The sequence below is a fragment of the Gossypium raimondii genome, chromosome 13 (assembly GCF_025698545.1).
Source record: "Gossypium raimondii isolate GPD5lz chromosome 13, ASM2569854v1, whole genome shotgun sequence".
Taxonomy (NCBI): Eukaryota; Viridiplantae; Streptophyta; class Magnoliopsida; order Malvales; family Malvaceae; genus Gossypium; species Gossypium raimondii.
In genome coordinates, this window is record NC_068577.1 from 52,375,283 (window position 1) to 52,387,464 (window position 12,182).

Sequence of the window (12,182 nt, forward strand, 5' to 3'; positions counted from 1 at the left end):
ATATTAATGCGATAATTGAAAACAGAAGTTGGGTTTTGGTTGGTCGATTATAAGTTAGTGGCAAATTCACATAAAAGTCGGCTCCTTTTTCATTCTACATTTTTCTCAAGTCTCTCAACTTCCATACTAAAAGAATTGTTTTTTAGTTTTATAGTACTAAAAAAAGAGAGAACTTTGGAAGTTGAATGCTCCAATAGATTATTTTAACTTCATCTTCCCAGACAAATACTGCTCATTTCGGCATCTTTGTTCTTTAGATTCCTTTTCTTTTTTCTTTTTGGATCAAAAAAGGGTATTCTTGCCTCTAATTGTATAAGGAAAGTTAAAAAGTTGCAAAAAATTTTGGGTTTATCCATGGCTTCTGCTTCTTTTCTTTTTGCAGCCACTGGTTTGAGTTCAGTGGGTGGGGTGAAGTCTCCAAGGCTCTTTGTGAAATCTTCTTTAGACAACAATGTTTCCGACATGAGTGTTAATGGTAACCTCTATCATCCTTTCTTTTTTTATGGTCTTTTGATTTTCATAATTGTTTTGTTTGTTGTGATTTTCTGGGTTCTGGGTTTTATTCCTTCTGTGATTTTATTTTACCGGAACTCTTTTTTTTTTTTTTGGGTGCTCTTTGCCAAAGGTAGTTTATTTGGGGTCTTTTGGATTCTGGGTATTCTTGGTTTTGTAGACAACATAGTGAATTGTAGTTAATTTAGCTAAATTTATATAACAAGGACTTAGACATGAAATTTTGGGATGCTAAAGTGGGGTTACCGTGCAATGAATTGAAGTTAAACTGTAGGAGTGTAGGATATATAGCCTAGAATTCTTGTTTGTTATCATTTAAAGATCTATGGTTTTTGATGTTTGATAATCATGTTTGAAAGTTATTGTTGTAATTTGTAGCAAAATTTCATGTCACCATGGTAGATAATTGGATTTGATTACTTTGCAGCTCCAAAGGGGTTGTTTCCACCTGAACCTGAACATTATAGGGGACCAAAGCTGAAGGTGGCTATTATCGGAGCCGGCCTTGCGGGCATGTCAACTGCGGTTGAGCTATTAGATCAAGGCCATGAGGTTTTTCTTGTCTCTACATACCTATTTTTACATTATCTTAACCAGATTGGCATTTTAATATGATGGGAATTACAAGCAGAACCATATTTGGCATTTCCAGTTTCTAATAATAATAAAAAAACTGATTTTTGGAAATTTCTTTCCTTAGATATACATGGTTTAGTGATTTTTCAATATAGTGGCTATAATTTGATGATTACTTTGGTATCTTCAGGTTGATATATATGAATCAAGGTCTTTCATAGGAGGGAAAGTCGGTTCTTTTGTCGATAGAAGAGGAAACCACATCGAGATGGGGCTGCATGTTTTCTTCGGTTGCTACAACAATCTATTTCGTTTAATGAAAAAGGTGAAGAAGTAAGGCTTGTAATAGTGATAGGACCTTCTGATGGTCATTCGACATATTGTCCCTTCATCTGAATTTTTTCATTGGAAAACATGTTCGACTTAGCAAGGAAATAGATTTCTGAATATGGGAGCTACCTTGAAGCTGGTCCTTTTAGCGATTAGTTGAAAATTTACTTATCAACCTTTTAAGGCTCGGTTATCTGATAGTTTTTGTCTATGTCTACCTTATCCTAGGTGGGTGCTGATAAAAATCTGCTTGTGAAGGATCATACTCACACATTTGTAAACAAAGGGGGTGAACTTGGTGGTATGGTCTATATTTCACCCTATTTAAACAAATTCTGGGATAATTATTTTTATGTTAGAATCTCACTTCAAATAGGACTAAAAACATATTCTTTTAGCCATGCATTCCCACGATCAGTTTCGTGACTTCAAGTTGTGATGCAGAACTTGATTTTAGATTTCCAGTTGGAGCTCCTATACATGGAATGCGTGCATTTTTATCGACAAATCAGCTGAAGGTTATACTCTTTCTACTACCCTTTTCTCGGCAGTGCATTAATATTCCTTGCTTCCGCTGACTGTTATCATGCTTCTCCTGTTTTATTTGCTATAATTGTCAATACTGCTACAATATACCTTTTCTTTTCCTTAATATAAGTTTTTTTTTTTTTTGTAAGCTAAAGCAGATGATGCTTAAGCTAATCATTTCACTCTATATTTTTTCAAGTGTAGACTTACGATAAAGCAAGAAATGCTCTGGCTCTTGCCCTAAGTCCCGTTGTTAAGGCTCTTATTAATCCAGATGGAGCAATGAGGGATATAAGAGATTTGGATAATGTATGTAAAAACTATCCCTTTCATGCCCTTTTTGGATTCTTGTCAATTTTGAGTCTTTTAAAGAAATCTCTTTATGCTTTTCTATTACTTTAAATTCATTCACCTCTTGCAGATAAGCTTCTCAGATTGGTTTTTGTCTAAAGGTGGTACACGCATGAGCATCCAGAGAATGTGGGATCCGGTTGCTTATGCCTTGGGTTTTATTGACTGTGATAACATCAGTGCTCGTTGTATGCTTACGATTTTCTCTCTGTTTGCCACTAAGACAGAGGCTTCCCTTCTGCGTATGCTGAAGGGTTCTCCCGATGTCTACTTGAGTGGTCCAATCAGAAATTATATAACAGAAAGAGGAGGCAGGTATGTTATTAATATAGCCCTACAAACTATTTAGTGCAGATTATGGTTCACTGCTTTATTGGATTTCTTTGAAATGAGTTGACTGCTTCGCTTGTTTAACATCTTTACTTGCCGAAACAGGTTCCATCTAAGGTGGGGATGCAGAGAGATACTTTACGATAAATCCGCTGATGGAGAGACATATGTTACCGGACTTGCCATGTCCAAAGTAAACCTCCCCCAATGTTGCTTCCTGTAATTATTGGAAATTTAGTTGCAATTTATAGATGTTAAGGTTTTTAGTTCAAAACTTTCTGTTTCATGCTTAATTTTAAGTTTCAAATCAATGCAGGCTACTAACAAGAAACTCGTAACTGCTGATGCTTATGTTGCTGGTCCGTAGTTGGATCTTCCTCTTCAAAAGTTCCATATTACCTTTTTATATTATCTCGAAATGATTCTTAATCATTCTTACTCCATTGATGGCAGCATGTGATGTCCCTGGAATAAAAAGGTTACTTCCATCCGGGTGGAGGGAATCAGAATTTTTTAATAATATTTATGAACTAGTGGGAGTGCCGGTTGTTACCGTGCAACTCCGATACAATGGCTGGGTCACAGAGTTGCGGGATCTACAACGGGCAAGGTGATTCTTTCATATGTATTACGGCTGTTTTCAATGGCCTACTAAAGTCTCCCTTTGCTTTTGCTTCTTAAAAACTAACATATCGCTTCGTGTGTTCCATTTCTTGGTTATCCTTGACTCTTCAAAAGGCAACTGAGGCAAGCTATAGGCCTTGATAATCTTCTGTATACTCCAGATGCGGATTTCTCCTGTTTTGCGGACCTAGCTCTCACTTCTCCCGAAGATTACTACATCGAGGGACAAGGTTCATTGCTCCAGTAAGGACACATATTTTCTTACTGTTATTACTTCATATATTTGCTATGTGCAAGGGTTGTCTTCTTCGGTTAAATATTAGTTGATTTTTGGATTTGGATCTGAAGAAAATTGCTATGACAGAGAAATCCTGAGGTTGTGTATTCCTATAAAATTTTTTGATACTTCATCTGCTCCTCAATTGACCAAAATATCTTATTGCTTGTTTGGCTGTTGTCTTTTCAGATGTGTATTGACACCAGGAGATCCGTACATGCCGTTGCCAAACGACGAAATCATTAAGAGAGTATCAAAGCAGGTTGGAAACTTCTAAGGAATCCTTTATTCTTAAGTTAATTGCAACTTTCAAGAGACCGAAATGCATAGTTTTCTTTGTCCGAGTTTAAGTCCATTTCCACTTTCTCAATAGTTAATCCGTGTATGCTCACAAATTGAAGTTGGTCTCAAATAGCTGTGGTTTGCCCATATGTATTCTAGCACCCTATGTTACTTGCACTCAGTTGCAAGTTTCTGGTACGAGTATGTTCAAATTATTCTAAGCTTGTTCATGCATGTCCCAATATTTGTAGAATGTTCAAATAATATTAGTTTGGCTTGTCAGTGGATCTTGTCTGGTTTTAATGGCAGAAGAGAATCAGGAACAACTGGCTGTTGTTAACTTTCAAGACTTTTGCTGTCTCAGGCGACACTTAATGTGATCTAGATGCACTATTATTTACCTTCAATACCTTTGTTTTTTACATCACTTCTCCTGTTCTATTGCCAGGTTTTGACTCTATTCCCATCATCCCAAGGTTTAGAAGTTATTTGGTCGTCTGTTGTCAAAATTGGGCAATCTCTATACCGTGAAGGACCTGGTAAAGATCCATTCCGACCTGATCAAAAGACACCCATAAAGAACTTCTTTCTTGCTGGATCATACACAAAGCAGGTAACTTCTACCTTTCTATTGCCATCTTAGACGGGCTTGGTTATCCAATGCTGACTATTCTTTTCCTTCCAACCCAAGAATTAGAAAAAGGGTGACCAAGTGCCCAACATTTCTGCATTTCTAGGAAGACAGGCTGTTTCTGCTAGTTGAACGAATTTTTTTAAATTGTAGCAAAAAGCCAATGTGGGGGTTACTAGGTTAAGGTTCGAACTAACATCTGAAATCCCTTCTGGATTTCTCCTATTCTGAAGCTATCCCTTCTGGATTTCTCCTATTCTGAAGCTATGGCCGCTTTTGTTTATATATAAAAATGCACGCTAGGACAGGAGACTGCAACATAAGAACAGGGGAAAGCTGGAAGGGGTGTAGATGTTTGGATTTGAACCTCAAACATACTGAATTTCACCTCTTAAAAGTTTCTATGAACCAATTAGGTTAAACACTGGGTTCGTTCTAAAGACGAGAAATTGATAAATCTAGCCTCCTAGAGAAATATATGGGGCTCCATGTATAAACACAAAGGAGGCTGCAGCTTATGAATAGGGGAACGCCAGAAAGGGGTCCAGATGTTAGGATTCAAACTCCAGGCATACTAAACCCTACCTCTTAAAAGTCGAGGTATGAACCGATTAGGTTAAATCCTGGTTCAACCTAAAGACGAGATAGGCCTGAATTGATAAACCTAGCCTCCTAGAGAAATTTATGGGGCTTCATATCAGTCAGCCAATTAGATCATTCCTGGCCTGGTTGTGATAGGTTACCTTAAAACTAAGACCTGCCTAGTTTCATATTGACTCCCAAAACTAAGTTACTGTTTTTTGCTCTTCCTGACAACGACCCAATGTTTATAACTGAACAGTTTTATGTAATATTTTAACCCCCAATCCTGACTCCTAAAAGGAAGGGTTTCTCCGATCTCACTCCAATCCTACCCGAGACATAGTTGACTGTGATCTAAACCTTTCTTAACTAAAGAAAGATGGGAATGATATACATTTAGCATTGTCTTACTGTTTACAGGATTATATAGATAGCATGGAAGGAGCAACTTTGTCTGGCAGGCAAGCATCAGCCTACATATGTGATGCCGGGGAAGAGTTAGCAGCGCTGCGAAAGAAGCTTGCGATGGTTGGTTCTCAAGAACAGATGGAAACTTCAAGTGTTACCGATGAGTTAAGTCTTGTATGATTGTTTATCTGTATAGTAATATACTCAAACCACCTAAAATGGCCGAGACAAGGCGGTTGCTGTTGCCTCCCTTCAACATGTTTTATAACATTTATATAATCAAAGGAAGTTATAAGGAAATTACTTTTACACCGTTCCTATTTCCCATGTACATAATCTCAATAGATTTTTCCCAATGATTTTGTTGTTTTTTCTTGTACTAGAAAAAAAATTACGGATAAAGTAATCTGACTCGATTTTGTTTACTGTTCTGTACTCATTAAATGTGAGTAACATTATCCGAATCCAAATTAAATCACATAACTTTTAACACAGAATTCACTTGAAATCCAATGTAAAACGGTTAGCCACTGATTTCTCAACCACATTATATGTTGTTTATTCATGCTAAAATAACTTACAGGGCAACAAAAGTGAGAGATCAATCAAAAACATAATATCGACTGAACCATGGGTGGAGTAGAAAAGGACTTGATAATCTCGGGTTTAATCCTAGACAACCCCTGCTTCTACTTATCAAAAAACGAAAGGGAAAGAGCATAAACATCAAAGATGCACTCTTACAAAGCTGAATATGCGTATAAAAATTTACCATCAATCTTTTGATGAACATGATTATCTGTAAGGCTTCAAAAAGAATGGGAAAGAGAAACTGTAATAAGACTACTTGACCAGCTGAAATATTGATCCAATGGAAAACGTTCCCTGAAATTAACATGATTATTTTTTAACCTATAGAAGTGCAAACATGAACATCCATATAACTTCAGCAGCTAAATGCCTCAATTCATACAAGGTGTTGTTTAACTTAACAAAATTCAACAAAAACCTGAAAATCAGATTGTTGTAAATGGATAAAGCAACTAAATGCCAAAACGATCCAGAACTAGTTTCTGCGCCTGTTTTTAGCAGTCTTAAATCCACACTTACAAGGCTTACCCCAAGGTGTCCGCGAACCCTTCCCGTAACTTCCACTACTTTTACTCCGTCCCTCACCACCACCATGAGGATGATCGACTGGATTCATTGCGACTCCCCTAACTACTGGCCTCCTGCCCAACCACCGACTCTGTCCAGCCTTCCTAAGCTTCTTAGCTCCATGGCTAGGATTCGACACCGTACCAACCGTTGCTCGACATCGAGTATCAATCAACTTTTCAGCACCTGATGGCAATCTAATCAAACAGTATCTTGATTTCGGTTCTTTGAGGATCTTAGCTGAAGTTCCAGCCGCCCGGACTAGCTTTCCGCCTTGACCTGGGTTCACCTCAATGTTGTGGATAAAGGTCCCAATTCGCATTGAAGCAATTGGCATACAACTCCCAATTTGTGAATTAATGTCAAGATTAAGTAAATCTCTTTTCATATTCTCAATCGTTGATTGATTATGAACATCGGCTGCAACTGCAAAAACAGATGAATTCATTTTTTTTAAGCAAACGATATTTAAAGCTTCCTTTTATTTCGTCCCTTGATACAAGTATTGCGTTAAACAATGAACTCTAGAATTATAATAAACCTAGAAATTACAGAACGATTTTCTATTCATTCCAATTCCTTATTCTGTCATTTTGCATCAAATTTTGAACTTGCAAGAGAAGTAATTTCTCATAACACAAATGGCGCTAAGATCAGACGCCATTTTGCAATATATATTTTAAAAAACGTGAAAAAAAAAAGATAGAGAAAAAGAAGTACCAGAAGAGAGATTGCGATTTGGAGCACGAAACGATTGATGGAGAAGCCTATTGAAGAGGTTCAAAGAAGCTGTGCGACCTCTCAACAAAGCCATTTTTTTTTTTACTTTAGTTATCAGATTTTGTTTTCCCAGAGCTAGGGTTTAGGATTCGGATTTTCCTGGAAAAAAAGACGACGATAAACAAAACAAGAGGCAAAAGTCTAAAACGCTGCGTTTATTTGCCTAACAGGCTGACGGGCTTTATATAGGAGGTCCAAATTTTCGAATTTCAAAATACTCAGCCCAAATAAAGCCCTAAAATAACCAAATCAGCCCAAGAAACCCTAATCCCCCAATCAATGCTATTAAAAAGTTAGATGCCACTTGCGTATTCTTTCACTTCGAGCTTTTGCTGCTGATTTTAAAGCTGCACCCGAAACCAAAAGAGGAAAGGAAAAAGGAAGATTGTTTGTTTTGCGATGGCGGACAAGGCGGTGACGATCAGGACAAGGAAGTTCATGACCAACAGGCTCCTTTCCAGGAAACAATTTGTAAGTTCCATTTCCTCTTTTTCATTCTCCTTTAATTTTCTCGGTAATCAGACATGGGCCAATTTTAGAATTTAAGTCTTATATGGGATTTAGTGTGATCTGTAGATCTAATTAATGAAAGAAAATTGAATAAAAAAAGAGATAATTGTTTAGGGTTTTATTATTAGATTGCAAGTAAGATGATTGATTTAGGATTTTTTTTTTTTTGAGAAACTGAAAATCAAATATGATCATTCAGAGGCATGAGATTTTTTTTTTTTAAATTTCATGTATTTGGAGGATCATACTCTCATAATATGTCCAGATAATATTAAGTTCAAGCAATATAGCTATTGGTTTTTAATTATTTGACTTAATTTAATTGTTTTTTTTGTAGGTCATTGATGTTTTGCATCCAGGGAGGCCCAATGTTGCCAAGGTAAATTTTAATGTTCTTCATTTGTTGTGTATTTTTGAACTGCTGGTAAACTTGGAGAGGTTGTGTTTACATGTATTTTGATTTGTTGATGTCGGATTGTTAGGCGGAGCTGAAGGAGAAGCTTTCTAGGATGTATGAGGTGAAGGACCCAAATTCGATCTTTGTGTTCAAGTTCAGGACTCATTTTGGCGGTGGCAAATCTACTGGATTTGGTTTGATTTATGATTCTGTCGAGAGTGCAAAGAAGTACGAGCCCAAATACAGGCTGATCAGGGTAATCTTCTATGTTGTTTCTATACGTTTTCTCTGGATTTTGCTAGCTTTGCTTGGTATGATGTGATTGTCTAATTCGTAGAATGTTGAAGTCCTTTGTTGATAATATTTTTCATTTTTCTTGAAGTACTAGTATCCGACTCATATCCACATATGATTTTAAGGTTACGACCTTTCAAGGATTTTCTAAATATATAAAAATATTAAAAATTTGAACATAGTCGTGTCAGACACTTATTCGTAATTGACACTCCCACGGGAGTCCAAGTAACATAGCAGTTAATAACTCTAAAAGGCATGTAACTTAACCTTCTCAGTTCTATTGCATTCACTTCTGCTTTTGGTTCCCTATCTATCTGAATTGATGGTGGGTTGTGGAAATGCTCAAAATATTTAGTTTTTCGTATATTTTGAGAGAACTGAATCATATCTATAGTCACGTTCGAGGGTGTCAAAACACGGGTACTCTTTGAAGGAAAAAAAATGAAGAGTCGGAGCGATATAATTCCCTATTGCTTGCTATTTTTCCTTTCCATTGTTAGTTACAAGTTTCATTTGCAATGACATATCTTGGGTCCGGATATGCTGGAAGTGATGTAAGACGCTAATTATTTACATTGCAATTTCAGAACGGACTCGATAAGAAGGTGGAGAAATCAAGGAAGCAAATGAAGGAACGGAAGAACAGGGCTAAGAAGATCCGGGGAGTAAAGAAGGTAAGACTAATTCTTCTTTCTTGATGGCCTACTTGAACTGCTTCCTGTTTTTAAACACTTCTGTCAGACTGAATCCTTTGACCATTTTGCTTGATGAATAGACCAAGGCCAGTGAATCAGCGAAGAAGAAGTGAGGTAAGATGCCCGGAACGGAAAAAGGCGAGGATCGCGCTTATCTTAAAGCCGATGTTTCTCGAGAGCGATGCATAAGTAGTCCGAAGTTTTTAAGTGTTCTTGAACCTATATTTTTGGAAACTGAGTTTGGTGTTATTTGATTATTTAGTTATACGCTACTTATAGTATCTGATTATCCTATTTTGAAATATTTTAGTGTTATGCAGTTTTATTTCCAATAATATAGAAAATAAATAATTTATTATGATTTTATTAAATGAGTAGGTTTCAAGTTGCAGTATGACTATGTACACCACATAAATATTATTTTTAAATTATTCTTTTATATTTGTAGTATCGTAAATTATATTTTAACTGGAGGAAAATTTTTCAAATTCTAACATTGATTAAAAAAATCATTTACACTTATGGTGAAAAATATTCACTTATTTATTTTTAATTTTAAATAAAAATAATTTATCCTTTATTAATTATTTATCCTTTTATTTATTTTTGTTATGTTTAGTTTTTCATTAATAATTTTCAAAATAATAATTTAATCAATATTAAAATTATTTTAATTATCATTGAATTAATTATAAATTACATAGCATTCTAGTATCTTGAATATATATTTTTATTATATGTTAGTTTATTTTAATACATGTTAAATATTTTAATATATATATTCATATATATATTTACTTTGAGAGGATTTTTTTCTTTTATATTTAATATTTTTCATCAAAACTTTCGAAATAATGATAATTAATTAATTTAAGTAAAAATAATTTAATAAACTCATGTCCAAGATTAATATATAATTGTATAAAAATAATTTAAAAAATAAATGATAGATAATAAATATAAAAGAATATAATTATCTTTTTATTTATTTCAACTTTAAGTAATCTCATTTGATTTGTAAGTGAAATAATAATAAAATATCTCTTCAAACTTAAAAGGAAAATAAGTGCATATTTTTCAAACTATAACTAGATCATGTATTTTACATCAAATCTTAACAGTAAAAGATATTTACCCTTATATCAAGATGTGTATTAGATAAAGCAATTAAATATGCTTAAGTCGAGCTCTAGTTGTGACTTATTTGTCAAGTGTTTATTTATTTTAAAAGTAATTTAAGTACAAATTATCATTGTATCAAACAAAATGTCAATCAAATTAAAGAATTAGTGGCGAAATATCTTATTAATTTGAAGTTTTACTAATTTCGAATTTTATTAACTCAAACTCTTTTTCTCTCGTTAAAAAGTGTTTTAAATAAATGAAATATTCTAATAACATAGAATACTATTATTTTGTTCTTTCACAATATGTTTTAATAAATGATTTGGAAGAAAATTTTTTATTTCTATCGAAGCTTTTAAAATTCTAAAAATATATTTATTTATTTTAAGTAACCGAGTATCTATTTATTCATTACTAGCAATGAAATCTTTGGGGACCATGTGGACCATTTCAGGTTGGACTCCTCTTGAAACGGGTTGAATTAAATTCAATTCCGATGGGGTTGTGTCGAGTTTTGAGGAATGAGTTTTTATTGATGGTGTTCTCAGATATTTTAATGCGATTTGGTTATGGGGCTATACAATGAGTTTTGGCAATGAATCAATATTTAAAGTTGAAACAAGAGTGATGTTAGAATGATTATTTTTAGCTTGGGATAAAGGGTTTAGGAAAATTAAAGTTGAGTGCGATAATGCATTGTTGTTTAAATTATTGTTATCTAGTGGAGGAGCTAGTAGTATTTTATTGGAGTTACGACTACTACATCAGGTACTGCGTCGAAAATGGAAGGTTCGTATCCGACATATCTCGAGAAATCTTAATGGTGTTGCAAATCACATGACCAAATGTATTAATATAGGAAGTTCTTTGATACGTTTATTTAGAGCACCACCAGCATTGGTTATAAGATTGTTGGAAAGAGATCATTACGGGTCTAACTCCTCTTAGTTGTGGTTTATCTATTATAATCGCTTAATGCTGTCTTTTTCTACCAAAAAAAATACAAGTGAGGATGATATATAACTTTTATTATTCTAATAAAAAAAATGGACAAATAGATAACTTTTATTTAATTCTAATATATATTTTATATTTCTATAAATCTAATGATGTATAATATATTTTTATATCATATACTTTAAATATTATTATTCTTCTATAATTTTAAGGGTAAACTTTACAAATGGTCATCCAACTATGTTCGTGTTTCTGTTTTGGTCACTCAATTTTAAAAATTTTTAATTTAGGAATTAACGGGTTAATTCATTATTGGTCACCCACGGTTAAATTGATAACGGAAAGCCTTTTTCTAACTAGTATAATAACACATTTAGCTTTCAATCCTTATATATTCTATCAATTTGATCCTACTTCTAAATAATTCAATAAATTTAACATTTTAGATTTACAAATTCTATCAATTTAATTCTCAAACTTCCTAATCAAAGCTTTCAGCTTAGACATTTCACATCTATAAATTTATAAACACTCCCCCCCAAAAAATATTCCAATAAAACAAATGGTAAGAGGTTCTGTATTGGTATCAAAGTAACTCAACAAAACTTTTTTTTCTAATTTACAATACTCAAACTTAAAATTTTATATATTAATTGTCTTGTTCCTTAACCTAACAAATATATGATTGGTAAGCAATACCAGGGACATTCCACGAAAACAAAGACACATTTTTATATCTTGTGCAATAAAATATACTCATGTAATGCACATGCTAAATATGTGTATCAATTAAAATATATTTAATCATTTTATAATTTATAAATGTTAGTT

At 33.9% G+C, this 12,182-nt stretch overlaps 3 protein-coding genes across 3 annotated transcripts; 2 read left to right on the plus strand and 1 right to left on the minus strand.

Moving 5' to 3' along the window:
• Nucleotides 1-26: 26 nt before the first annotated feature.
• Nucleotides 27-5,741, plus strand: LOC105782169 (zeta-carotene desaturase, chloroplastic/chromoplastic). Its single transcript, XM_012606713.2, has 14 exons — nucleotides 27-475; nucleotides 941-1,065; nucleotides 1,280-1,414; nucleotides 1,648-1,720; nucleotides 1,864-1,937; nucleotides 2,152-2,256; nucleotides 2,369-2,613; nucleotides 2,734-2,821; nucleotides 2,945-2,987; nucleotides 3,082-3,238; nucleotides 3,367-3,495; nucleotides 3,719-3,791; nucleotides 4,260-4,424; nucleotides 5,445-5,741. The coding sequence occupies exons 1-14, from the start codon at nucleotides 355-357 to the stop codon at nucleotides 5,610-5,612; spliced, it is 1,701 nt and encodes a 566-aa protein (XP_012462167.1). The 5' UTR covers nucleotides 27-354; the 3' UTR covers nucleotides 5,613-5,741.
• A 524-nt stretch (nucleotides 5,742-6,265) lies between these two features.
• Nucleotides 6,266-7,511, minus strand: LOC105782170 (60S ribosomal protein L2, mitochondrial). Its single transcript, XM_012606714.2, has 2 exons — nucleotides 7,311-7,511; nucleotides 6,266-7,016 (listed from the first exon to the last, which is right to left on the minus strand). Exons 1-2 carry the CDS (start codon nucleotides 7,402-7,404, stop codon nucleotides 6,499-6,501), a joined length of 612 nt encoding a protein of 203 aa, XP_012462168.1. The 5' UTR covers nucleotides 7,405-7,511; the 3' UTR covers nucleotides 6,266-6,498.
• Nucleotides 7,512-7,673: 162 nt separating this feature from the next.
• On the plus strand, nucleotides 7,674-9,640 carry LOC105782174 (40S ribosomal protein S24-1). Its single transcript, XM_012606717.2, has 5 exons — nucleotides 7,674-7,841; nucleotides 8,218-8,259; nucleotides 8,363-8,533; nucleotides 9,162-9,248; nucleotides 9,350-9,640. The coding sequence occupies exons 1-5, from the start codon at nucleotides 7,770-7,772 to the stop codon at nucleotides 9,380-9,382; spliced, it is 405 nt and encodes a 134-aa protein (XP_012462171.1). The 5' UTR covers nucleotides 7,674-7,769; the 3' UTR covers nucleotides 9,383-9,640.
• Nucleotides 9,641-12,182: the final 2,542 nt, after the last annotated feature.